General features: G+C 44.0%; 1 protein-coding gene across 1 annotated transcript in view; it reads right to left on the bottom strand.

Annotated features, from left to right (window-relative positions):
* Positions 1-27,442, bottom strand: part of PKD1L1 (polycystin 1 like 1, transient receptor potential channel interacting) — a 180,849-nt gene that overhangs the window by 53,889 nt on the left and 99,518 nt on the right. The window contains exons 28-43 of the mRNA XM_035253357.3: positions 25,204-25,416; positions 23,679-23,906; positions 21,877-21,987; positions 21,604-21,761; positions 20,220-20,320; positions 16,422-16,614; positions 14,561-14,644; positions 12,385-12,592; positions 9,794-9,900; positions 8,606-8,822; positions 6,309-6,482; positions 4,522-4,632; positions 4,358-4,430; positions 3,734-3,780; positions 2,734-2,896; positions 875-1,010 (exon numbers count right to left, since the gene is read on the bottom strand). Of these exons, the coding sequence (XP_035109248.3) occupies positions 875-1,010; positions 2,734-2,896; positions 3,734-3,780; positions 4,358-4,430; positions 4,522-4,632; positions 6,309-6,482; positions 8,606-8,822; positions 9,794-9,900; positions 12,385-12,592; positions 14,561-14,644; positions 16,422-16,614; positions 20,220-20,320; positions 21,604-21,761; positions 21,877-21,987; positions 23,679-23,906; positions 25,204-25,416 (2,324 nt within the window). The remainder of the gene's footprint in view (positions 1-874; positions 1,011-2,733; positions 2,897-3,733; positions 3,781-4,357; positions 4,431-4,521; positions 4,633-6,308; positions 6,483-8,605; positions 8,823-9,793; positions 9,901-12,384; positions 12,593-14,560; positions 14,645-16,421; positions 16,615-20,219; positions 20,321-21,603; positions 21,762-21,876; positions 21,988-23,678; positions 23,907-25,203; positions 25,417-27,442) is intronic.

Here is a 27,442-nt window from a genome sequence, read left to right on the forward strand (position 1 = left end):
GCCCAGTGGGAAAGAGAAAGGAAAATCCAACATGCAGACAGAACAGAGCACAGAGAGGGGAAGGGGGCAGAAAGTGGGTTGGGGTATAATAACAATGACAGCAGCAACAACAGAAAAGCTGTATGCCGGCGGGGCTCTCCGCAGGAGCGGGCATGATGCCAACAGGACTGCCTTCTCCCCAAACCCTAGGATTAAGCTCTCTGACATTCCTATTTTACAGATGAGCAAACTGAGGCACAAGGGAGGTCTAAGTACCTTCCCATCCTCACAGAGTGATTCAATACCTACAGTTGAGAAGATGAAAAGATATGGGAAGAAAAGGCTTTGGCTTTGTGGCTACTCTTTGTGGTTTAAGAAGCTGTGGGCCACAGAGCCGCACTGAATGACCCTGGGGTCTCTGATGGTAAGTCCAAGCTGCACAGGAGCCAGAGAGGCAGCATGTGCCTGGCGACAGGATCAGAATCCATGACACATGCATTATAATCCCTGTCTCAAAGGCATATCCTTTTTCAAATGATGGGAGACCAGGAATGGCATATTCCAGCCACAGTTCCTGGCCGGGAATCTGGTACTCTCAGGAGCTCTGCAGCTGGGTTCCTTCCTTCCTTGGATGGAGGTCCTGCAGCATCTTATTTAACATCTGGACTCCATCCAAGCCTGCTTGCCATAGCAGGGCTGGCCAGGCCAAGCCACTCTTTGAGATCTGCATATTTTATTTTCCCCAAAAAGTGAGAGGTTAGAAATGAGGGAGAAAATAGCAATAGTGACATCTGGAGCCTGCATCTGATGAGTTCCCAAAAATGCAGGGTTTATTTACAAATGCTAGACTTTCCCTCCGAGGATCTGAGGATGTTTGAAAACTTCTACAGCTCACCTGTAGCCTAGAAATCCTGTCCCCAAACCACAGGCCAGAGACGTGGTCCCACAGATGGCCCATGCTGCAGAGCTCCACCAAGGCAGAGGGGCTCTTGACCACTGGGGCATTGGTCTCTCCAAACCACCACTGGGTGCTGTGGAAGAGTAGCACAGAGACAAGGCAGCTCAAGAGACCTCGGCATCTCCATCCACATGGAGTATGGTGGTACATGTTAGGTGTCAACTAGACGGGGTCGCAGGGCGCCCAGGCATTTGGTTAAATGTGATTTCTGAGTGTGTTTGGGGTTGGGGGGTGTTTCCAGGTGATATTAACATCTGAATCAGCCGGGTGAGTGAAGCGGATGGTCTTTCCAGCCATAGGCCTTCTCCAATGCCTTGAGGTCCTGAATAGAACTCACAGGCTGAGAACAAGGGAACTCCTGTCTGACTGCAGAGCTGGGACACTGGTGCTCACCTAAGGGTCTAGGGTAGGGGTGGTTGTGGTGAGCAGCAACTCCTGCCTCACTGTGCCCTCAGAAAGCTTTTGGGGACCCCCTCTTCTGAAAGACCAATGGGTCTGTTCAGAGGCAGAGGGACCAGTTTCCATTTCAGATCCCAAACAACTAAGCAGGCTGCCCTGGAACCTGAGGGTCTGCCCTGATTTGGATCAAGTCCCACATGCCACTAGGGACAGGGCTTGCGACTGGTCCCTTGCAGTCCTCATCCTTCCCTCTCTGCTGTTGATTTCTCCAGGGCCAGCTACAGGATGACAGGGTTGCCCCATACGGTCTTCAGGACTTCAGATGAAGCCATCTCAGCCCATTTTCTAGCGACTGCTCTTAGAGGCAGATACCATGTCAACCTAGGGCAACTGAGCACAACACCTTTCAACAACAAAGGAGCTCTTTCTGGGGAGCTGGCAGTAGACAAACCAGGGGGCATTAGTTGAATATAAATCAAGGAATGTGGGCTGTGGCTGGGACAGTGGAGTCATCCTGAGACACAACTTCTCCACAGCCTCATCAGTGGCTGGTCTGCCAGTGTGAGCCTTACACTTCTGAGCGCCCCCTTCTAGCCCGGGCCATGTGTCCAGCTTGTCTGGGAGGGTGGCCGGTCTTTGGGATGAGTTTGCCCTCTGATCCACTGCTGATACTGGTGCCTACACTGAAGGCTCACCTGCCTGAAGCTTGTTCACTCACAGAAAGGATCCTTCTTGTGCCCCACTGTCTGTGAGGTGCTGTGTAGCATCGGCCCAACCAGATGCAGCTGCATGCACAGGCCTTGCCAGCCACTGTGAACAAGCACCTGAGTCTAGTACCTAAGGACCTGGGTTGAGCTGGAGTCTCAAGAAAACCATCTCCTCATGCACCAGGTGGCTCCAGGATCCCAAAGCCACACCCCCTTGCCAGGCCAGGCCCACCACAGTCTTCTCTCTGCCAGGATTTGGCCGTCCTCCTAGGATTGTAGCAGGATTCAATCACTCTGCACACAGCCCTGTTTGTTCTAGGGTAATCCCTGCCTCAACCAGCTCCCTGCTGAGATTCCAGCATAATTGGAAGCTGGGACTATTGTTCACTGTCATTAGCATTAAGAAATGCACAGCTTCAAATTCCAGAATATTTTTAAAAAGTTAACGAGCGTATTACTGGCTTTTAAAAAGGTATGACTAAATTTATGTTAAGTACTTGCCAGAAAGCACCAAGACTTTGGAGGAGAGTTGGATGCCTCTGTTTCGGGTGGACCCCTGCCTGGTTTTTAGATGAGACTAGAGGATTCAGTGACATCTGGATCAACTGTTGCTCTGCTCGTCCCGCCTCTCCCCATGGCTGCAGGTCTGCTGGACTGGCAGGAAGGGGGCTGTGGCTGTAAGCCAGTTACCTTGAGCACGGGGAGGGCAGCAGTGGCTCTTCCCTGTCAGAGCAGTCCTGCTGTGGTCAGCCCCATGGGCCTCCAGCTCAGGGGCTGGACAGGCTGTGCCATTGTCACTTGCCGCCTTCCTTTGGGCCCTGCCACTCCCAGAGAGAATGGCTGATGCAGGATGCTAGAATGACAAGGTCAGGCCAAGGTTAAGTCTCCGCAGACAGGGCCTCACATGTGACGCTCAACAGTGGTATGGCTTGCCGCCTTCTCAAACGATGGGCCTGGCAGGGGCGGGGTGTGGTGTTCAGGCCTCTGGAGAATTCTGAGGGAGGAGGTACACCTGGAGCCAGCTCCTTCATACTCCTTGAAGGATGGCGGGTGCCCCTGGGGAAATGTCGGCGGCCTAACAGCAGCTCCACGCAGTCAGGGTGATTGCACCTGGCTCTCTGGGAAGCATGACCCTACCACCGGCGGAGCCTCAGCATGGTGTTCGGGACATGGGGGTGGGGCACACTGTGTTTCGAGCAGCAAACCGAGAATACCACCCTCAGGAACAGGAGCGGTGGAGCTGCCACCGGGGAGTTAGGGACTGGCAAACAAGGCATTGTGAGTGCCCTCACATGTCCCATGGAGCAGAATCACACATAAGCAAAGGGGCAATCACACACATCGAAAAAGCTCCATAGCAATGGGGTGCTGCAGCTGTACTATTAGAAACTGCCCTATGTCACGGGCCTCTCTGAGACCTGGAACGGAACTCCCAGCACTGGGGCAGCTTCTCTGAGCCCCCTCCTCCCAAGGAGGTGGAGAAGCTCACTGAACAATCACCCCGAGCCTTGCTGCCAGTGTCTCTCCCACAGTCCTGCTGGTATTTACTGAGTAGACACACGGGGCTTTCCACATTCTGCTGGGCTGCTCCTCCTTCCTGCTTTAGGCCTCTGCCGAGACCCCTTCTCTCTAACCCACCTGGACAGCCTAATGCTAGAGGATCAGCTGCTGCACATAATGACTGATTTACCTGGCAGGTTTCCTGTGCGTCTGAAATGCTTCTGCAGGAATTAGAACCTGATTAAAAAAAAAAGTCCAATAAATGATGCTTTGGGATCATACATTTAAACAGGGATACACTTAAGGATTAGCAGGGGTACTACTTTCTTTAGCAAATACTCTTTCTTCCTGACTCAGCCACAGTTAGCCTTTCTGAGAGGACAAGGCTAGAATGAGGACTTTCTGTTAATGCTTCGGTCCTGGTATTGCCTTGGGCAACTCTCACACCCACTTGAGGTTGTCCTAAGGAAATGTGGCAACTTGAGAAAAATGTTTAATTGATAAAATAAATGGCACTATCAATGGGAAAATATATTCACTATCCATCTGGCAAAGACCTACTTTACTTAGGAGGTGAAAAGCGTTTATACATCACTCAGAAAAGAAAGGATTTTACAAGGTTCATATAAATGTGGACACATAAAATGGACAGACCACAGAAAATAAAATGACCTTTAAACACATGAAATAATGCTCAATGTTACTCATGATAAACACAGTGCAAATTGAAAGCAGAAGATAAAATTTCTACTTAGTGGATTGGTGTAAAAGGCTCAGCCCCACAGAGTTTCTGAGAGTTTTAATGCACATTTACCCTGGGGTGCCTCGGTCTGTGCTCCTCCTCTAAGGGGGCTGTGTGGCTCTGCTCGGACAGGCCCCGGGGCTTCCTGCAGAAGGAAAGAGGTGGTTTGCCAAGGACATTCTCCAGCAAGAAGGGGATGCTCAGGAGAAAAGGGCCATGAGGACAAGTGCAGGTACCTTGCTGAGCCTGAAGAGCAGAGACAGGAGCTGGGCCCCTGGAGAAGCCAGGAGGGTACACAGGAGACCCACCCTGAAGGATTCAAGGGAGGGGCTGACATCCAGCTGGGGCTGCAACAAACCAACAGCAGCCATTACTCAATCCAATGTAAGTCCAACTTAAAACACAGTCATTGTGTAATTACAAATATACGTAATGTGAATACATACAATATATTTAATAAAAATGCTCTCTTCAGGAATCATGAATTTTAAGTTACAATTCTGTTTATTTATTTATTTATCTATCAAGATGGAGTTTTGCTCTGTCGCCCAGCCTGGAGTTCAGTGGTGTGATCTCGGATCACTGCAACTTCTGCCTCCTAGGTTCAAGCGATTCTCCCAGCTCAGCCTCCCAAGTAGCTGTGATTACAGGTGTGTACCACCAAATCCAGTTAATTTTTGTATTTTTAGTAGAAACAGGATTTCACCATGTTGGCCAGGCTGCTCTCAAACTCCTGACTTCAGGTGATCGGCCTGCCTTGACCCCACAAAATGTTGGGATTATAGGAGTGAGCCACTGCGCCTGGCCACAATTCAATTTAAATAATACCTGGCCTTCAATGCTGTTCTAAGAAAAAAGCAGGACTATATATAGACTTGATATGATGGATACAAGCAGAAGGAATCCAGCAAAGGCTCTTCTACTCCAGGAGTGAAAAAAAAAAAAATTTTGTTTCATCTTATACAAATCCTTTTGGATTGAACAAATGCTTGCCGAGCACCCACTCTCTACCAGGCACGTGCTCTGTGGATTGAATCATGGCTACAATCTGGCAAGGCATCAACATCCACAAGGTACCAATGAATAGAGCAACATCAGAGAACATCAGATGCCTTTTTCTGAGGTTGACCTCAAAAAACAGGCTGACCAAAGATTTCCTCACCACAGTCCCTGGTCCATTTCCAGGCAGACAGAGCTGTCCCTTCCTGCTACTTGATGGTATTTCTTTATCCTCTTTTTACAAATTCTATGTACTGTTACTTTTTTAATCCCACCAATCCATAATTGCTATTGGATCTCTCTGATACCTGGTGTCATAAAGCAGCCAGTATGCCCGGCTGTCCCATGGATGGATTGCTGACCTCCACGTCAGAAACGGACCTTGTCACCACATTCTCCAGCCGCACCATGACCCAGTGGTGAACCCAGCGGACTGGGTGCATGAATGGCCATGATATTGTAGTAAACAAGTCAGTTTTCCCTCAGCCCACATCCTGCTGTGTTGTTTTTCCCTCAGGAAAGGCAGGCTCTCCCTTTTAACTGCTGGCACTGATTTGGAACTAATTTTCTATATCTCATGAGGAACAATCAGACCAGGGCTGCCACTGCAAACTGGCGTCCTTAAGAAAAATGTGGCCATCAGAATGGTTCTGTGTTCATTTGTCTAGAGGATTTGTTTAAAATCTAAATGAATTACCAACTTAAAAAAAAAATTCAAGAGCGTTCTCATAAGACAGCCTGCTGCCAGCCTCTCTGGAAAAGTTCCACTGCTGGCCCTGGGGCACGAGCTCCCACACAGCAGCTGTCCACTGAGCTGGCGGACTCAGGACTGTGCAGGTCCCACCCAGTGCCCACACCTGGCAGAGCCCTCCTGCTCCTTCCCTGGCCTCCAGGTGGCCAGGCTCGCTTCCCCTGGTTTAAACTTTTCTCGGAGACCGTGAGCTTTGTTCACTTCTTAGGCAAAATGGGCCACAGTGTAGTCTGGGATCTGGAAGCTGCTAGAAGGAAAAGCGATGGCTCTCACCTGCTCTTGCCCTCTAGCAGTGACCAGGGCAGCAAGACAGGCATAGATGCACAGGAGGGAGAAGGACACGGTGAGGCGCGGCGTGTGCAGGTAGCGGCTGGAGGAGGGCCTGCTGTACACCGACAGCCAGACGTGGAAATCCTCCAGGTACTCTGTGAACTTGCAATGGAAAAGCTGAAACAGAAAGCGAGGGAAGTGTTCCCTGACATGGGGCATTTCTGTCAACAAAGCAAGTCCTGACTGTTAAGCAGTGATCTGAGCAAAGACCGCGAGCTTTCTGGTGTTTGCAACCCAGCTGCTTAGTTGTGTACCAGGTGGGCTATGGTGCAGGTGGATGGCACTGCACTCCCCACACTCTCTGGCTCTGCTTACCTGGCTGCTTAGCTGGGTACCAGGTGGGCTGTGGTACAGGTGGACAACACTGCCCTCTACATGCCATCTGGCTCTGCTATCCCAGCTGGTTATCTGGGTACTAGGTGGGCTGTGGGTGCAGGTGGATGGCACCTCACTCTAGGCCTCTTGAAGCTGCTCCTCCTTCTGCCTCCTTGGCAGCCCCCTTGCTCCAGCTACCCTCCTATCAAGCTGGACTCTGGCTCACCCTGGCCCACTCCTGGCACCTCCTGAGCTTTGACACATGCTTCTCCCAGCTTCACCTGCCTGGCTCTCAAATGCCTTCACACCCAGCCTCAGGAGACCTTCTCTCCAGAGCTTCTGATCAGTCTCTCCTTGGTTCTTCTTTGTGTTCCTAAGAGACTTCCTAAAATCCCTTCACTCTCAGAACGTTCCCTGGCAACATAGTTAGTTTCAACTGGGCTTTGAGTGCACTGAGAGTGGGGATAAGTTGCCTCCACCTCTGTCCTCAGTAACCCACAGTGCCTGGCACACGGTAGGAAACATGTTGCTTAGGAACTGTACTGAATTTTAAGTTCCAACTCAATTTAACAATGCTTGGGGCTCAACATGGTTCTGGAAAAAACAAAATTATACACAGAACTGCTCTTATGGAATATGAGCAGAGCACAGAAGCGAATGCCAGAAAAATCGTACTAACAGAATGAGAATATACCTTCTTTATGTTAATGGTCTAGCCAACAAGCAATGCTTGGTTTGCAGCACACACAAGTGCTTATACGTGACTAAATTAATAAGCCTCTGTTTCTCACAAAAAGCTCTCAAGCACAATAGCTGGAGGATGAGCAGCGTATGTCTCCCATGGTTAACTACAGTTCCTCAGCTAAACAATCATTTTTATATGGAAACAATCATCTAAAGGGGAAGCCCCAGTTGAAAGGACCTTCAGTTTTAGATGTTGAAGAATTTCCACATGCTGTGGCTGATTGAAAACTTGTTTCAAATCCTTCGTGATCAAGTTTCTTACGAACTTAGCAATATGTCAGGCCTGAAAATGCCAAGGTCTTGAGCCTGGGACTCTCATCAAGGCAGGTGGCAACAGGGCAGGCTGGAAAGAAAACCCAGTGGCCTGGCAAGGTCCAGTGATACAGGAGACTGCCTCAGTTCCCTGGGCTCTTAACACGGTTTGAGATGCAGCCTCAGGAAGTACTCACCAGGAACACAGTACTCACACACGAGAGTTCCCACAATGTTGCCCATTACCATAATAAATGAAAGAAAACTGTAAATGCCGAACAAGCCTTCAGCAAAGGGTCACGCACAGTGGGCCATTATATAGCCCTGAAACGATTTCGTAAAAATTCATGAAGAGGCCTAATCTAAAATGTTGAATAAGAAAGTGTAAAATGCGCAACATTATTATCACAATTGTATGAAATTTGTTTGTATGTAGGGAAAGACGGAAAGGACATGCGAAAATCACAACTTCCACGGTTAGTTTGTGAGGGTATCTGTTATTTTGTCACTTTGGCCGTCTCCTGCCATCCTGGCCCTGACCACATCTGTAGCGCATCTGTATCACCCTATTGATAGTTATCCAGGTTGTTCCAGACACACACAGGGCACTGCAAAGTCTTTCATTACTGGCCTTCTGGACATCGCAGACCACCAGCAACCATAAATTCCAGAAATGTTTATGGAATTACATTTACAATTACAGAGAAGCATTACTGCAATAATTAACAGTCGCAAAGGGTAGTGGATCCATGCTTGGATGGCCACTTAATGAATGTATCATTTAAGATATAGATATCTTGGTAATTAACTAAGAAAAGAGGAATACACTTTAGAAGAGTTCAAAGACACAACTGTGCCAGGTGCCATGCTCTGCCAGTCAGCCAGGTGTGCCACAGAGGGAGAATAAATTTCACCTGGAGGGGGCCTACCTTCCGGAAGCCGAGTCCCCCTCGCAGACAGGTGAGCTCCCGCTCCACACGGCCGTCATGCCGGCCGGCACACAGCCAGCACTGGGCGGGGAAGAACCAGCCCTGTCCTGTGTGCAGATCCTTCACCATCACGTGGCTGATGAACCAGCTCGGGGAGGGCCCACAGCTGTCGTGCCAGAGGCAGATCTTCCTCAGCAGGCCCAGCTGGGCAGGAGCACTGGAGGCACACACAGCAGTGTCACATCAGCCGGGTGGGTGATGGTGTGGCCTTGGCATCCCGCCAACCCCAGTGCTCACCCTCAAGGCACTGATGGCCCACAGAGGGTAGAAGGGACAGGTCAACAGATGATTGACATGCAGAGTGACATGTGAAGCCCCCTGGAACCCAGCCAGAGGATGGGAAATCCCACCAAGCACAGTGACCTGCACTCAGGCCTTCACTATCTATCAGCTTTCCCAAACCAAAGTCGCACAAATCCCGTTCATGTATTAGTCTCTGGTGTGGCTTAGTCTAAAGTTAACCTTTTCTCTCGTAATGAAGACATAATACTCCAAACCAATAAATATCATACATGAAATTTACCAGAAGAAAAAATAATTTCGTTCAGTCCTTTCACATTTTCTAAAACATCTGGTGCTTGCATCCTATCTTGTTAAATTCCCTCTTTCCTCAACCCCACCATCTTTGTGATGCCATGTGTCCTCACTCTTCCAAACTGGGGACAAACCTAATTGAGGTCAGCAGGTTTAGTGTCATAGAAAGCCAGGGGGTGAGGGGGCATAAAGTTTAACTTACAAATTAGGCACAGTAAGAGACTAACAACAATGACTAGTAATAAAATGGTTGTAACAACATGCCAGCATCAGTACCTCCATGCTTTAGGGCCATTCTTAGGTTGAAAAAAAAAAAAGAAAGCACTAATTATGTAATTATGAACCTTACTAGTATGTAAAAATAGTAAGTGTTCCTCTCCCACACACCCTCCTTCCTTCCCTCGCACAAACTTGCTGTTTAATCTAGTCAGAATAACAAACTGTCAAAATACACTACAAAACTGTTTGTCTATAAATCGATGCTCAGTATTAGAGACCAATGTTATATTCTACTGTTTTGTTTTTGTGATAAGGCTAAATCAATTCTGGTTGACCTCTCTTTCCCAAATCTAGCAGTGAAATATTTTGGAGTACCTCAGGATAAAGGTGTGTCTGGAATTCCTTTCGAACAGGGGCTTCTCTGGACAGGAGAGCTCCTTGGTTTCTGACCGTCCATTGTCACCACATAAAACGATGTACACCTCAAAACAAAGAACAGGGGTAGGAGCTCAGGCTGTTTCATGGCAGACACTATGCAATGCTGGGCAGAGCTTCCTCGCACTTTCTCCCAGCTTCCCACCTTTCCACAAAACCACCTGCATGGTGATGTGTCCCTGCCTGGAGCCAGGGGGTGAGGGGGCATGCCCAGTCCTAGGCCTCCCTAAAGAGAGCCTGGTAGAATTGGCCATTTCCTCACCTATTTGATCTAGAAAAGCCAGATCCCAACTAGGATTCAGGAGGGCATTTATTTTCTCATGAGGGCAGAAGAACACAGCGGGGGGCATACCATTTTCCTCCCTGCAGCTTGGCAGGGAGAAGGTGGAGGAGCCTGGACCCTGGGGGTGAGGGGCACCCATGCACCTGCGGGTACACCCTGGGGAGGCACATGCCAATCTGGCTGGGTTTGTCATTCCTCACTGGTGTCTTCTGTCACATAGAAATGAACAATTGTGATGTAATATCACTTACCAAGCTTTCATTTAAGATATTTATTTCTGTTTTTGATATCCTTCCTAATTCAGAAGCATATATTTTCTTTGCCCAGTTTCTAAACTTTGTGTTTTCAACTTTCTGTCTCTAAAGTTCTGGAGTTTATTTGTGTGTGTGTGTGTGTGTGTGTGTGTGTGTGTGTGTGTGTGTATAATGTAAAGATTTAACAGTACCTTTTTCTACAAGGTCAGGTACTGTTCCAAAATATTTTTTGAAACAGTCCACCCTTTTCTGTGGTTTGTAAGACCTCTAGTCTGCCCCAGAAATCCTGCCTCAGTGCCTCTCCTGAGGTCACAACATGATCTCAGGTACTAGTTTCAAAATAAGCCTGGATGTTGGGTTGGGAGGCCCTTGCGCTGTTCTTGAGAGTTGGCACCACCAGTCTTGTAATTGTTTCTTATTCTGTATTCTTTTCCACCTAAATTTTAGGATCAGTTTGCCAAGTTCCACAAAACACCTTCCTGGAATTATGAGTGGATTTCATTAGACCCAACCTCATCATGCCTTAGTTTTTCATCTGTAAAGTGGGTATATGAATAGAATTTAATTCACACTATTATCATTAATGTTATAGATTAAGTTGGGAAAAATGAAAAAGGAAAATCAGCTTTCTCATCCATGAATGTAGCTCTTTATTGAGATCTTTTATGCGTATCGGGCATAGTTCCTTCGTGTGATATTGTATGCGGGGTTTGATGAATTTACTTGTAGGCACTCCATCATTTTTGACTTGTGATGAAGAGGTTCTTATTTTCAGCTCCATGTAAATATAAATTTATATTCATATGTATATAGCATATACATATATATATTTGTAAATAGTTATTGCTGTTTCATAGAGATTATTTTGCTGATTTTTTTCTTAATCATGAATTCAGCAAGTTGCTTAAATTTAATTGGTGCTAGTCATGACAGTGAAGAAGCTTCTCCCCTGGTTGTGTAGACAACCACATCCTACGCAAAGAACCATCTCTCTCTCCCTTTTGGAACCTTTTTTTTTTCCTGTTTGATTTCTTGCTTTATTGTTTCCTACTAGGATTTCTAGTGCAGTGATAAATAGAGGTGCTGACAGCAGACATTCCTCAGAAATCATCTGAAGTTTCACCACTCAATCTTAGGTATGCTGTAGGTAGATAATCTTTGTTAGGTTAAGAGCATTCCTATGTGTATGGTATGCATTGTTTGTGAATATATACGTGTATGTTTATCTGATAGACAATTTAAATATACAGTTGGTAATGAAGGGCTTATGGTGAGTAAGGGCCACATAAGCTTTAAAATTGTGTTATATCCCCAACTATCCTACTACACTGTGGCACCCCATCTCATTCATTCTTCTTCCCATCTAACTCTTTCTCATCCACAGCCCAATCCTATGGATTCCGTAAAGTAACCATGGTTCCCTCGGGAAATGGGGGCATGAGTTCCAAGTGCAGAGGGAGCCTCCCTCTCTCTGTGGGATTTGTGTCACACACACCTCTAATTGCACATGGCTCCACCCAGGATCCAGTTTCCTCCCCTGCAGACCTCACCTCCACAGCCCACACCGGCACTGCTGCTCCACTCAGCCCAGTGCTAGACTATTTCCTTCTCCTTTACCACATCTGCTTCCCAACCCACCTCCACCAGCTTTTCTGGGACTGTTGTCTTCAGCCCCAAGTTCAGAAGAGCACAACTCATTCTCAGAGTCTCAAAGATGCACTCAGAGACAGAACAGATCTCCTGGGGCTGCTTTCCATGGTGGAGACAGAAGAAGGGATTGGAGCAGCTGCAGAAGGTGAAGGGGTCTGCTCTTCGCCCTGACAGATGTGCAGGTAGAGGGAGGGCCATGGAAAGGGCAGGCAAGCCTTGCCCCAGCAATGAGATGGGGCCGCTGTGACAGGCAACAGACACGGCAGCTAAATTACCAAATCCTCACTTCTGATGTTGACACTGCTTAGACACCATCAAAGAGTACCCCCGGATGCTCAAGTTACCTTTGAGGTCAACCTGGCCGGAGCCCGGAAGCCGGTGTCAATGACGACTGCATACAGCTGGTGGCCCGGCAGGGGAGCTTCTTGCAGAAATATGTAACCAGATTTCTTTTTTTCATGATGATCTACTTGTCTGCTTTTAGCGACCAAAAATCCATAAAGAATCATAGAACCCATAATAAAAATACTGGGAAGCAAGTTTGCTGGGTGGCTATAAACAAAAGGAAAGATACAAAGAAAATTGTTCATGAAAATAGACATATAGGAAAAGAGTGATTGCCACCCCTAGCCCTCTACAAACAAAAGTCCCTGCTGGGCTTCACTGACACGTTTTTATACTTTCTGGGGCCTGAGTTGGGAGGGCTTTGAAGGCAGAGAGCTGCCCTGTGGTTCCATGACGAGCACCCCACAAGCATGGACTCCAGAGCAAAAGAAACCTTATAATGGACCAGCCTCTGTGCTGGGAGGCCGTGCCATGCTGGGTCTGAGGAACTTTCATTGTGACCTATGGGTAAGAATGCCAATCTCACTGCTATTGTAAAGATTAAGCAATACAAATACACAAAATTCTTGAAACGTGCAGGTGCCATTATGTTCCTCCTTCTCTCTCTCTCTCTCTCTCTCTCTCTCTCTGTCTCTCCCTCTCTCTCTCTCTCTCTCCTGCTAGCAGAACAAGGCTAGGAGATGTTAGTGGTGTTTTGGAGACCCTGCCTCTGCCTCCCACTGCCCCTGTGGATGGGGCTGCTTATTCCCTAACTGCAGCTCCATCTACCTGTTCCCAGGCACCAACACTGGCTGGGGAGAAATCACTGAACCCCTGCAGATACACAGAATGACATTCATATCAAGCTGCTGTGCTGGGATTCTAATCTAACTATAGTCTTATAGATTTCTGATAGGATCTCGGAGGGTGGGCACCATGGCCTATGCCACGTGGGGATGTTGCACTCCCTGCCCCCTGCCATTCTACCCTTTGATTGCATCTGAGGGCTGGGCTCTGCTCTTGGTTTCTCACCTGCCCTCTTTTTCTGCACTCATTTCGAACTTAGGTTTCAGGGGAATCTTTTAAACTGGGTCTTAGTCATAAAGTTATAATTATTACAATCTGTCTTCCTTTTTACATTTCAAGCTCTGTGCATAAGTGCCAGTTCCTGAACAGGATGCAGCCTCTTCAGAGCTCTGCAGGGTGCTCACATCCTTCTACCTGAACAACACTCTGAAACCCTCTGGATTCTGGCAAGATATCGCAGTTGCTCCCGTATAACTTCAGGTGTTGCCTCTCTCTGGACGTCTTCCAGGCTGCTTCCCTCATGGTTTGCCCCAGCCCCAGTGGTGTCAGTGCCAGCAGTCACCCGTGGTTGAGGCTGCTGTCCTCCAAGCCCTGTTCACTGAATGGCCCGTGACCTTTTCTGCACCCAGCATCTGTTGCATTAGCAATTAATTTCTTATTTACTAATTATCTGATCCACCAACTAGTCTATAAAGTAATTTGATTGATGAAATAACAAAGTAAGGTAGAGTTTCCTATTACATGAATATAATGAGAAAAAAATTAACACCCAGCACTCCAGAAATGCAGACTCTGCCCTAGATATTCATTCAGCAACTGTTTACTCTGAGCATCGTATTAAATGTAGGCTGACACTGACGAATAAGACAGAAAAGTTTCCTGTCCATATCAGCTTACACTTTACCTGTAACTCAGAATCTAAATATAGCCATTTCATATAAAAGTGGCTAGAAAAATAGTGTACATTTTAAATCTATTATCTAAAATGGGATGCTCCAGAGAGAGGAAGAGGGAGCTGTTAATAATTAGGCTATGAAAAGACACATAAACCAGGACAGGCCCCTTAGGCACTATTGTCACTGTAGATACCAACCCGACGCATAACAATTAATCAAATTCACACTGAAGTTGAACTAAACTTAAAAGTATGAAAAGTATGTTGACTTCCTTGTATTTATAAATCTCTCATCAGTGAATTTAAGTATAGAGAGACAAAAAAGATATATTCAACTATATAATATTTAAAGATAATTATCTACTAATATGCATATTTCAAAAACACAATGATAGTAAGGAACACGGATATCAAGCACCCCTGGAATTATATGTGGGCAACCTGAGTGAAACAAATAAAGTCTATGAAGTCTTTATGTAGGAAATGAAACTTACCTCTGGAACTTGGAAATGCCACTCACTTCAAAACTGGCCTTCAGCTTTCTCCTTAGGAGAGCGAATGCTGCGACACGATCGTAGCTAGGAGGGAAATGGTGATGAGGATACAGAATGTGTGGAGAGAGCAGCTGTTGACAGTGTGACGGCATGTTGGTTAAAGGAATGTAAAAAGGAAGACAGATTGTAATAATTACAACTTTATGACTAAGACCCAGTTTAAAAGATTCCCTTGAAACCTAAGTTAGAATGAGTGAGTCTTCTGATGTGCCAGAGTTCTTCACACCTGCATGTTGGGGCACATGGCTCCCGTGGAGGCTGTCCTGAGATGCAAGACTCCAAAGCACGTGGCGGACTTCATGACAGCCCTCCACAGCATGGCTGCAGCCTGAGGCTCTCGGGTCCCAGTCATAGCCTCGCTGTGCCACTAGTCAAGCTCTTTGCCTCAGTGCCAGCTCCTGGCATTACAAATATCCTACCCAGACAATCACTATAAACACTGTCTCCTTTTTAAAAAATAAAACCTATCTTACCCTTATTTCTTGTGAGCAGGTCCTATATATTATTGATTTTTTTTTTTTGAGATGGAGTCTTGCTCTGCTTCCCAGGCTGGAGTGCAGTGGCGTGATTTCAACTCACTGCAACCTCTGCCTCCCAGGTTCAAGCAGTTCTCATGTCTCAGCCTCCTGAGTAACTGGGATTACAGGTGTGTGCCCATCTAATTTTGTATTTTTAGTAGAGATGGGGTTTCGCTATGTTGGCCAGGCCAGTCTCAAACTTCTAACCTCAAGTGATCCACCTGTCTCGTCCTCCCAAAGTGCTGGGATTACAGGTAATGACCCACCATGCCTGGCCCGTTATTCATTTTTGTACTCTTGGCTCATAAAAAAGTGCCTAGCAGAGAGTAGTTATGTAATGGAGACTAAATGATTGCATTGATGTATTAATCAATAATTTAATATTGAAGCAAAATATTGGGCCATTACCAGTAAGTTTGGATGCGCTCCTAGCAATGAATGGCATTAGGCAAATTTAAGAGGGCAACATAAGAAAAGCAATAACTGGCTATGAATTGCACTGATATGGCATGCTCTGGATATATTTGCCTCCTAGTAGGAAACCACAAAATCTAATGTCTTATGGCTTATTTGTTCTTTAAAAGCAAATGACTATTTCTGTTTCTAAATATGCCTAATAATCGTTTATCTATATCCTAATGAAAAGGCAAGAGCAACAAAAATGAATGAACTAAGCTTCTCAGGGAATTGTTAGTTTGTCATCTGGATGATGAAGAATTTCTAATTTAGTGGCATGACTCATATTCCCAGAAATTCCTGAGAAGACTGCTCATATCTGCACAGAGACTTTTCTTGCCTCAGAAAGCACACCTTCACTGCCAGGCTGTGGAGGGTCCTCTGAAGATGAGGGGCTCTCAGGGCAACATGGGGACATGGTGAGAGCTGAGGGTCCTAACTGCCTGACTACAAACTGCATCCTCAAAAGATGTCAGCACTCCTATGATAAGAAAACTGATGGATTCATCTATCACTCATCTGTGGACTCATGTCTTCAACAGACACTTCCTAAACACCTACAGGATGCCAGTCACCACCAGAAGGAGGAACATGAGGACAGTCTATAGAGCAGCCCCTGCTCCTTGGGAGCCCGCAGAATAGAAGAACCAAGACGGACACACAAAGTGGCTACAAGAGAACTGACAGGCTAGAGAGTGGCACAAACCAAGAGTGCTCCAGCTTCTTATGGACAAAGTTCAGGAAAGGCTCTAGGGGCGGCGCCAAATGCAGAAGACAATGCAGTCACTCACTAAAACTCTCAGATTCTTTCTCAAGTGTGTCTATACCTGCAGTTCACTTTTTCAGGAGAAGTTCCTGGTTGTGGAGAGAAACGTTCAGATTTCCACTCTCTCTTGTCCCAAAACAGGCATCGGATCCACTGGAAATGTACTGTATAGTTCACTGCCTTAGCTAAATATTTGTTTGGAGGTTTTCTGTCATAGTCAGCATCCAGTAAGGACAAATAGCCGACACTGGCATCTAAAAAGAGAAAACATAAATAAAAAGTACAATGTGAGGTTTGCGGAAAGGCATACTCCGTCTCAAATGCAGACAGAGTAGCAGATAGGTGGTGACAAGAAATAGAGATGAGCAAGAACTGAAAGACAACATCAAACTCTAGCCATTTTCTGTCCCTGGAGCATTTAAATTTGGATTAATCCACCCAGTCAAAGCTCTTGGATGCAGATATGATTTGAGGAATGGCAGAGAATTGGGAAGAAAAACTATTTCTAGCATCCCTTATGTTCCAAGTGCCCCCTAACACCCTAAACAGGCCACTCCCCTGACCCTAGGGGGATGGAAGAAGGTTGAGTCAGTTTCTTTAGCTGTCATTCAAGCCCACTTCCTGCTCCTTGCCAGTTTGTCAGCCAGCCTGTGAAATTTCAGTACACTTGGAGTCTGAACCCATTCTGGTAAGGACAGCACAATGACCCATGGAGTTTTAGCCTATCATTTTGTTTACTTTTTATATGTAGCCTATTTTTATGTTTAAAAGCAAAAATATTTAATATTCTATTTATTTAAAAATTGCCCCTCAGGCTTTTTAGCAAATGGTGTTGGGACAACTAGATACTAACCCTTTGTAAAAATATGGGCACCTCATATTATAGAAAATAATAATTCAGTAAACCAGATATTTAAATATAACAAAATAAACTGCACAAGTACTATGGAACACATGAATGACTTCTTTTTATCCACATTTCAAACTATGGCTCAAAATCTAAGAGTCTTACAAGAAAAGCTGGATAAATGGCCACTTTAAAAACATCCCTAACATACAAAGAGCTCTTACGTGTCAAAAAAAATCAAACTCAGTACAAAAATGGGCATATATGAACAATTTACAGAAAAAAATGGATAATGGATTTAAATATATAAAAAATACCCAAGTTAATTCCTATAAAATGCATGTTAAAATTAACATTTCTCAATTGTATGACTGGCAAAATTCAATAGCTTGAAAATACATCCTGTTGGCAAAGTAGTGGGAAAATAGGCAGTTTCAGACACTGCTGTAGGGGAACGTGACAATACTTATCAAAATCACATAGGCATTTACGGTTCAACTCAGGAATAGCATATCTAGAAATTTAACTTGGAGATACACTCCTCCCCTTACATATAATAAAGTATATGCACAAGTCTTCCATGTGAATACGTAGGAGACTGGAGACCATCTATACAATGGAGAAGCACTTAGCAGTTAAAAAAACGAAGAAGATATTGATGAATAAATACATTTGGAGTGATTTCTAAATATGTAATTTAAGTAAGAAAAGCACAATGCAAATGAGTATAAGAAATTAGGGGAAATAATGTGTATATGCATGGGTTTATTCTCCCAAAAAGAAACATAAGAAAAACAATTCCCATAAAATTACAATCATTTTTCTTCAAAGAACTAGAAAAAAAAAATCCTAAGATTCATGTGGAATCAGAAAAGAGCCCACATAGCCAAAGAACTATGAAGCAAAAAGAACAAATCTGGAGTCATCACATTACCAGACTTCAAACTATACTACAAGGCTATGGTTACCAGCACAGCATGCTACTGGCATAGAAATAGGCATGTAGACCAATGGAACCCAACAGAGAACCCCAAAATAAGGCCAAATGCCTCAAACCAATTGCTTTTTGACAAAGCAAACAACAAAGTGGGGAAAGGACACCCTCTTCAACAAATGGTGCTGGGATAATTGGCTAGTCACATGCAGAAGAATAAAACTGGATCCTCATCTCTCAATTTATGTAAAAAATCAACTCAAGCTGGATCAAAGACTTAAATCTAAGACCTGAAGCTGTAAAAATTCTAAAAGATAACATTGGAAAACTCTTCTAGACATTGGCTTAAGAAATAATTCATGACCAGGACCCAAAAGCAAATGCAAAAAAAAAAAAAACGCAAAAAACAAAAAATAAATAGATGGGACCCAATTAAACCAAAAAGCTTCTTAAAAGCAAAAGAAATAATCAGCAGAGTAAAGAGACAACCTACAGAGTGGGAGAAAATATTTGCAAAGTATGCATCCAAAAAGGACTAATATCCAGAATCTATAAAGAACTCAAACAAATCAGCAAGAAAAAAGCAAATAATCCCATTGAATAGTGGCAAGGACATGAACAGACAATTCTCAAAAGTAAAAAAAATATATAAATGGTCAATAAATATATGAAAAAATACTCCACATCACTAAGTATTAGGGAAAATTAAAACCACAATGAGATACCATCCTACTCCTGCAAGAACGGCCATAATTTAAAAAAATAAAAAAACAATAGATGCTGGTGTGGATGTGCTGAAAAGGGAACACTCTTATAGTGCTTGAGGGAATGTAAACTAGTTCAACGAATCAACAACCTAAATGCCCATCAACCAACAAGTGGATAAAGAAAATGTGGTATGTATACACCATGAAATACTACACAGCCATAAAAAGGAACAAAACAATGGCATTTATAGCAACCTGGATGGAGTTGGAGACCATTATTCTAAGTGAAGTAACTCAGCAATGGAAAACCAAATATTGAGTGTTCTCACTTACAAGTGGGTGATATGCTATGAGGATGGAATGGCAAACGAATGATACAATGGACTTTGGGGGCTTGTGGGGAAGGGTGGCAGGGTGAGAGATAAAATACTACACACAGGATGCAGGGTATACTGCTTGGTGATGAGTGCACCAAAATCTCACAAATCACCACTAAGGAATGTATTCACGTAACCAAAAACCACCTGTTCCCCCAAAACTATTGAAATAAAATAAAATAATGAAAGCAATTGCCCATAAGGCATAGGTGAGAACAGGCAGAGGAACAAAAATATTGAAAGATTTAGACGATGGCGATGAACTAAACATAGCGAGTTTTTAGGAACTGCTATGCACCATAGAGAGACGGGAAAGAGTAAGACAGAAAGAGACAGAAGCTCTTTTTCACTGAAGATTGCCAGCTAATTCATGGTGGAATTAGCAAATTGCCATTTTGTAGCCTGATATCACCCATGGATCCTTAAAATCATGGGTGACAGTGTGTATGGGAAGAAGATATTAAGATGGTCTCACAAGTATCATCTCTCATTTTTAAAAGGAACAAATGTAATTTGTTTTATTCTTACAGAAACATTCAGAGGGGGTCCTGTGCCCTATTAATACATGAGATACAGAGGTGCCTTGGAAGTCCTGGGTCAACTCTGAGGTCAGGGAAGCTCAGTGGAGGTTGGTTTGAGGGAAGCAAGCTGGGAGGGTGCTACAGGCAAAGACCCTGCCTGGGCATACTCAGATCCCTGAGGATCGAGCACTCGCAGAGCCCTGAGGATCAGGAGGAGGCGTTGGAGACGCGTTGGGGAGAGATGGGCAGGGCTGTGAGCAGCGCCAGCCACTGCGTCACAAGCCTGGTGCTCATTATGGGGCAGTTTCTACGTGTGGTATCTATTGTGGAGCAGTTTGTTTATAAGCAGGCAGAGAAAGGATTTTGATGTTTTTGTCATGAATGAAGAAAAATACCACTATACATACACAGGTTATAAGGGATGTTTTAATCACGTAAACAGAATTGGAAAATGAGGCACCCTGTCCACTGACCTTTCTGAGAAGCAGCAGGTATATAAATCTGCACAGTTGACTCATCCCAGAAGTAGATCTGCTGTACAAGAAAATCAGAGGGAGTAGGTTTCTCAGAGAATCTAGGAGATAAAAATAAAATAGGGATTTCTTGTTTTTTTCTTCTCCCTCAAAGATTTTAGTCAAATTTATATCAAGTGTTTACTCAATTTGTGCAAAACATCCTTGTCACTGCAAGGAGGTAGCCTGAGACAAAAAAGGGTCAATATACTTAATTCCATAACACCACTTGGTCTTTTAATAAAAACTCCTACATAACACTTTTATCCGGCATCTCATTAAAAAACAAACACTTCGCTAAAAAACAAGAACAAGAACGGCCCGCACAGTCGGAAGGAATAAGCACTGGCTACACAAGGTTACGGAGGGCCACTGCAACATACACACGTATGTTTGCATGTTCGTATTAACTCTGTATCATAACCTGTTTGCAGATAAAAGATAGCAAGCCCAAAGCACAAGAGTAGTCTTAGTAGTTAGACTCAGAAATTCCTCAAAACTGATTTATCTTTTCTGCATGTGACTTAAAGAATTAAGTTAAAATCCAAACTCTAAGCAGATTGCCACTTTTCAACATCGAATGGCTTAGTTCATTCAGCAGAATGAGAATCAGGCCAAAAAGCAGAAATTAAACTGCGTGCCAAGGGCTGTGTGGATAGCGCCTGCATAAGATACAGCCTTGCTCATGAGAATCCTTTAATCTAGTTGAGAAGCCCACCCAACCAATCAGGAGCAATGAAACAGTGAGCACCTTTGCCACTCAGCCTATACACACGGGGACTCAGAGAAAAAAAGTAATCAAGGCCCTGCCCATCCAGATCTCCAACAAACTCTGCAGACTGGTGGTTTCCATTAGCACTTTTGCTGTAGAATTCCAAAGAATCTTTTAAAAAGTCATTTATTTAACCTTCCCAGGTAATTTATTTATTAACTGGGGCCTATGCAAGTCTCATAAGCCCAACATCCCTGAGAAAAATAATTATTTTATCAAGTTTCCTTAGATACATAAATTTAAACACATTTTCTCCTTTTGGAAAAATAAAAAAAAAAAATTCTAGCTCAGACCTATACTGAGAGAATTAGATTTCTAAATGAGATTGTATGTATTATTATTAATAATTATAATGCTTTTCACTCCAGTAATCAGGGATTCAACCTCAGAAAACAAAGTCAGGAAGCTTACTGTCTGAACAGCAGAATAGATAACAATTTCTTTAAACAATGAGCCGCATTGTTGCTTTAAAAACACAATTTAATTCACTGATTTTTTTTTTCACAAAACATTCTTAAGGACGATATGCTTATTCCAATCTCATTCCCATTGTAGCTGTCACCGTCAACACACCTTACTAGCAACATGACGGGAAACACTCTTGTAACAGGTTTGGAAAACTCAATTTCTATCTGTAGAGATTCCTGGGGGTTTTCAGAAAGTTCAGTGAACTGATGGAGATTCACTTTATTCCGAAGTAATACAAATGTTGTTTTATTTCTCCTATTATCCTGTAATCACAAAGAAAACAAGTTAAGCAAAATTTGCCTTTGGTAAAATAAACACATTACAAATCAGCCAGCACAGCCTAAATGAAGCAGAGATAGTAAGAAAGGCTCTCCTTACCGGCTCATCTTCCTCCCCAAACTCGACCATCACGGGTTTCCTCAGCCACTGCCGGTTGATGGGTCTTCTGCTGGAGCAGTTGTAGAGATTGAGGCCCACAACTCCTCCAATCTTGGGGAACAAAGACCATCTCAGAGCAAACGGCAGCAAGCAGTGGATGTAAGCAAGAAAAGCAGCCAACGAACGTACCATGGTGCTACTGTTGCACTTACATCAAATTATACGTCTGATATTAGAGGACAGCGTACAAAAATAAACCAGTTTTGCTAGTCAGGATGGCAGGATTGGGGTGAATATAATGCTTCATTTGTATCATTCCTGTTAAAATTAATAATTTCTAAAGTATTGTGAAGTATTTATTATTTTAAAAGCTCATACAAAAGAAATCTCTGGTCATTGTAGATAATCAGGAAGGGATACAGAAAAGTGAAGAATAGCTTTCCTATAGTCCTGTTGCTCAGAGAAATCATAGTTGAGGGTGCTGAGTGCCAAACTTCTGCTATGTAATAGAGTACTTAGTTGGCAGACAATTCGGTCATCTGTATTTTTGCAGTCTTCCAAAATTACTAAAATTCCCTGACTGACATAATATAAATTAGCTATATATAAACTCTATCCCTATGTTGAACACTTAGGTACATTTCTATTTGAGTTTTCATAAATAATGTTGTTTTAAGTAAATAAATAAGACAAGACGTCTTGCTCTGAACAAATCTTTTTTCATTTCCCTAGTGTAGATTCTTACAAGGGTAACAGTGGAGGCCGGGTTGTTGCTGGATGCCTAGTTGACAAAGTGCTTTCCAAAACATCATGCTGACAGGTGCCCTAGTTTACTCAATGCAGCAACACAAGCAGGTGTTTTTAAGTAATTGCACTTTTGGAAGTGAAAAAAAATCATTTTAGTTTGTGTTTTTGTTGCTTGTTAGTTTGAATTATTTTCATATGCTGATTAGCCATTTCCATTTAAAAAAGCAAATGCTGTAAAAGATGATCATATTTTGACCCAAATAAGATGTGCCGCATTAATTTGTCTATACATCCATCAGACATTTGTTAGGTCACCAAATGAGCCAGGTACTTGAGCCAGACTGGGGTCCGGGACTACAGAAATACAGAGAATCCTTGCTCTCTGCCCTTCCAACCTCACTCATGGTGACCCTGGGGTCATTCACAAAGCTTCTGAATGTAGCGGTAAAGTGGATGTCTACAAAATGGCCAAGCGGCTGGGACAATCCTCCCTGACATCCCCATCCTCACATCCCCCTTTCACTGTGGTCTCCTGTTCCGCCTGACCTCCCAGGGAGCCAGGAGCCACCCCTCAGGTTCAGCCTGGCTGTGCCTCTCTGAGAGCATGGAGGAAGCGTGGTATGCACTGCCATGTTCTCAGCAGCTCCTTCTTAAGAGTGATTCAGGTATACTCCCCATTTGATTTGAGAAGCGTGTCTTCATCATTGTAAAGACACGACTGGCCACAGGGCTTGCATAATCACTGCATAAACCCGCCAGAGCCTCTGCTCCCTGGCAATGGATTAGAAAGCCTCAAGGAAACACTGAATGGGCCCAGTGACCCAGATGCAAGTGACATCTAGTTTTGTCAGGGTTTTCCCAGAAAACCTAACCTTCTAAGAGGAGTAGAGTCAGCAACATGTTCTAAGCGGCCCCTCTTGGCACTGAGAGGGTGAAAACATGAAAAAAATCCAGGTGCGAATGTGCCGACCTAATCTGTCTTTCTGTCATTAAAGCCCAGTTACTGTAAATTTGAAATGGTCATTAGAAGTGGCAGGTCATCTGCCAGCTTGTACCTGCCCAGGAACTTGGCCCCCTGGATATGGGCTCTTCTTGAAGAGTATAAGCTGGCTAATGTAGCATGGGCTCTGTGTCTCCGCACCGGTAGGATTGTGCCCAGCAAGGTCACCAGGTAAATGCACTTGGACAGATCCCAGGCTCTGGACAGAGCTCTGAAGGTTGCGATGAAGAAGGGTCCGGAACTCCATCTGCCCAGTGCTAACGTGATTCAAAGAGAGACAACCCTGAAACACAGAGTATAGGGAGTGGGATGTTTGTAACACAAATGAGCAAACCATCTTGAATCCAGACCAAGGGAGAGGGGGAAAAAGTTAAAAAGATAGCCCATTGCAAGTTAGATTGGATTCATTTGCCTGATCAAAGATTTTGATAAAAGGGTATAAATGGCATTTTATTTTGACACATCTTTCTGTGACATGTTATTCATTTTTCAACAATTGATATGCTTCTTGGGAGTTCTTAAACCATCGAAAGGAAGTTTTTATACCATAATGATTTTTAAAACATGGAGACATGGCAGGAAGCAAGAGTGCAGGCCTTCGGGCTCAGCGCTGGGTAAGCAGGCAACAAATGTTCTTAAACACTCATGGGTAATGATGATGATTATTAGTAAGTTCAGATAGACTATTTATTTCCCAAATGTTACGGTAGCCATCAGTTAAATAAACCAGCAGGACTGGAGAGGATGCTTAATTGGCAGGAGAGGAAGGCCAGAGCCTATTCACTTACTGCTTCTTGAAAGCATTGGCCATTTCATAGAGTAAAAGTAAAAAATCTCAGAGACAATCCCAAAGTTACCAGAGCAGAAATAAATGAAATAAACTTTGGCCTTTTTAAAGCAGTTATGTGTCAGCAGGGCTACTTCTTTTTTTGAGACAGAGTCTGGCTCTGACAGCAGGCTGGAGTGCAGGGGCACAATCTTGGCTCACTGTAACCACCATCTCCTGGTTCAAGTGATTCTTCCACCTCAGCTTCTCGAGTAGCTGAGACTACAAGCATGCACCACCACATCTCGTCAATTTTTGTATTTTTAGTAGAGACAGGATTTCACCATGTTAGCCAGGATGGTCTTGATCTCTTGACTTTGTGATCTGCCTGCCTCGGCCTCCGAAAGTGCTGGGATTACAGGCATGAGCCACCGTGCCTGGCCGGCAGGGCTACTTTTAAAATTACTGCATGCAATAAATCATTTGCATTACTTTACATCATTCCTCAGAAAGCAGGAAGTATCCTGAGAAATAATGTTTCTGAGTCAAACATCCCAAGTTTCCCAAATGAAAATCTACCAACATAAAAAAGGATAAAACAGAAGAAAGGTTTCACTGGAAATATTACAATATTACCATGAAATACTTAAAATTCAAAATGAAAGTCTCCAAATACCAAACTCCATCCAGAAAAATACACACAGTACTTCAGAAACGGTTTCTGTTTTTGGTTTTGAGAAGTAATTACAAATACAGGTTAACATCCTGGGAGAGGAAACCAGTATTTTATGGATGGAGAAAAAGTGTGATTTACCAACAATAAATGTGAGATGACCGTAATTCCTTCCTCACGTAGATAGCCTTCATCCTTTGAGTTTTCTTGCTCAGAGACTTCCCAGACTCTGGATATGAGACCGATGAGCTTGAGCCTCACTCCTTTGTCAACCATGAACGGCCCGGAGAACTGGCCTTGAGCAAGGAGCGCCCGGGTGTACTTGAGGATGAGAACTGCACTCATAAAGCTTAGCTGCAAAAAGAGAAAAGCTGTAAATAAAATGCTTCGTGGTGTACGATGCATATATACGTGCATCTTTTATTATTATAAGGAATTAAAAGGACTGAACTATGGTCAGAGAGAACTGGATTTAAGTCCAGGTTTGGTCTTAATAGGTGATCAGTGGCCAACTTCCTAAGTAATAAGTTGCTTTCTGATATTCAGCTTCTTGACCAAAGGAAAATAAATGGTCTCTATGCTCTAAGATGTTACGTGGTTTAAACCCCAACAACCACTTTGCAAATCCTTCACAAATTGGCCCCCACTTCCTCCCACAGCCTTCTCCCTCCCCATTACCTAAGTGCATTCTATTCTGAAGCCACGCTGAATCTTTTATTGTTCCGAAAGAATTGAAGCTTTTTCTTGATGCCTTACAGATTCCCCTACCTGCAGTACCTGTGCCCTCATTTGGACTGGCAAAATCTAACCCCAAATTTTTCTCTTTTTTCTTTTCTTCTCCTCTCTTCTCTTCTCCTCTCTTCTCTCTCTTCTCCTCTCCTCCCCTCTCTTCTCCCCTCCCCTCCCCTCACCTTTCCTTTTCTCTCCTCTCCTCTCTCTGTCTCTCTCCTTCTTTCCCTCTTTCTCTTTTTGTTCAGAGATGGGATCTCACTCTATCACCCAGGCTGAGCTGCAGTGACACAAGCATAGCTCACTGCAGACTTGAACTCCTGGGCTTACATGATTCTCCCACCTCAGCTTCCCAAGTGCTGGGACTACAGACATGCCCAGACTTCTCTCTCTTTTTCTGAATTCTTAATATAGTCCCCTTTCAACCTTACACAAAAGTAGAGAGAATAGTACAGTAGTATAATATGCCTGTCATCCAACATTAACAATTATTCACTGGAATACTTCTTCTTCTATTCTCTACTCAACTTCAAACAAATATTTAAAAGCAGAAAGCAAATCTCAAATATTACTTTTATCTATGAACACTTTAGTGTGTAGTGCTGATAGGTAAGGATTCTTTCTGAAACCATGCTCACAATGCCATTATCACACTAACAAAACTATGATTCTTTACTATGTATCTTCTAAAACCAACCTCAAATGTCCACAAGGCAAAGTCAGCTGCACCACTGCTGGTGCGTATGCAGAATTTTGTCATTCTCCTAATCATAGAACTAAGCATGTTTGTGGAAGCATATCTGTTTGCGACTTCATTCCTCAATGCTTAAAAGACACAAACTAATATTTTTCTTCTTTGTACTTTAGCAGCTCCTAGCAGTGCTAAATAAATGTGTGTTCACGAAATGGAATTGAGATTCTATTTTCTGTTGGCCATGCTTATTTAATCACAATGATATCTCATGGCTTAGGTATACCTTTTAAAATCTAGTTCTTTCACCAACAGTAAGGTTAAACTAGCCTGGAAATGCATTTAAACTACTTAAAGGCCCTTTACATGAGGTAGCTTACCATAGATATTAGGACTTAAAATGAAAGAATAGTCTTTACAATTAAACAAGTGCTTTAAAGAATATATGATGCCCACTTTCACAATACCGACTTTTTTGACCAAAAATATTAGAGATGGTCACTTTAAGAGGATAATCATGTTCAGTTTTCTCTCCGACTCTGAACTAAGGATTGTGGCAGACCCTGGGGTGCAGAGATGCACGTGAGAGGGACAGTGGGAGGAATGATTTGATCTCTATCAGATTCACGCTCCAGAGCCTCATGTAGGGTCATCGCTGGGAAGTAATTCCATTTCCCAGGTCCCTCGAGTGCAGGTGAGGCCATGTGATGCTCACCAGAGGAAGGTGAGTGCAGCGAGGTGTGCACCTGAGGGCCACATGACTGACCGGCAGCATACCTTCTCCATGCGCTATTCCCCTGACTTAGAAAGCCACAGAGTGGAGGTGTTAAGATGGACAGAGCCAGAGTCCCTGAGTTACCATGAGGGAGACCACCCACTGAACACCTGCTATGGAATGTGTGCAAACGAAAAAAACATCTGTTGTATTCAGCTTCTGGGATTTCAGGATTATCTGTCACA

Source organism: Callithrix jacchus, chromosome 11, assembly GCF_049354715.1.
Source record: "Callithrix jacchus isolate 240 chromosome 11, calJac240_pri, whole genome shotgun sequence".
Lineage (NCBI taxonomy): Eukaryota > Metazoa > Chordata > Mammalia > Primates > Cebidae > Callithrix > Callithrix jacchus.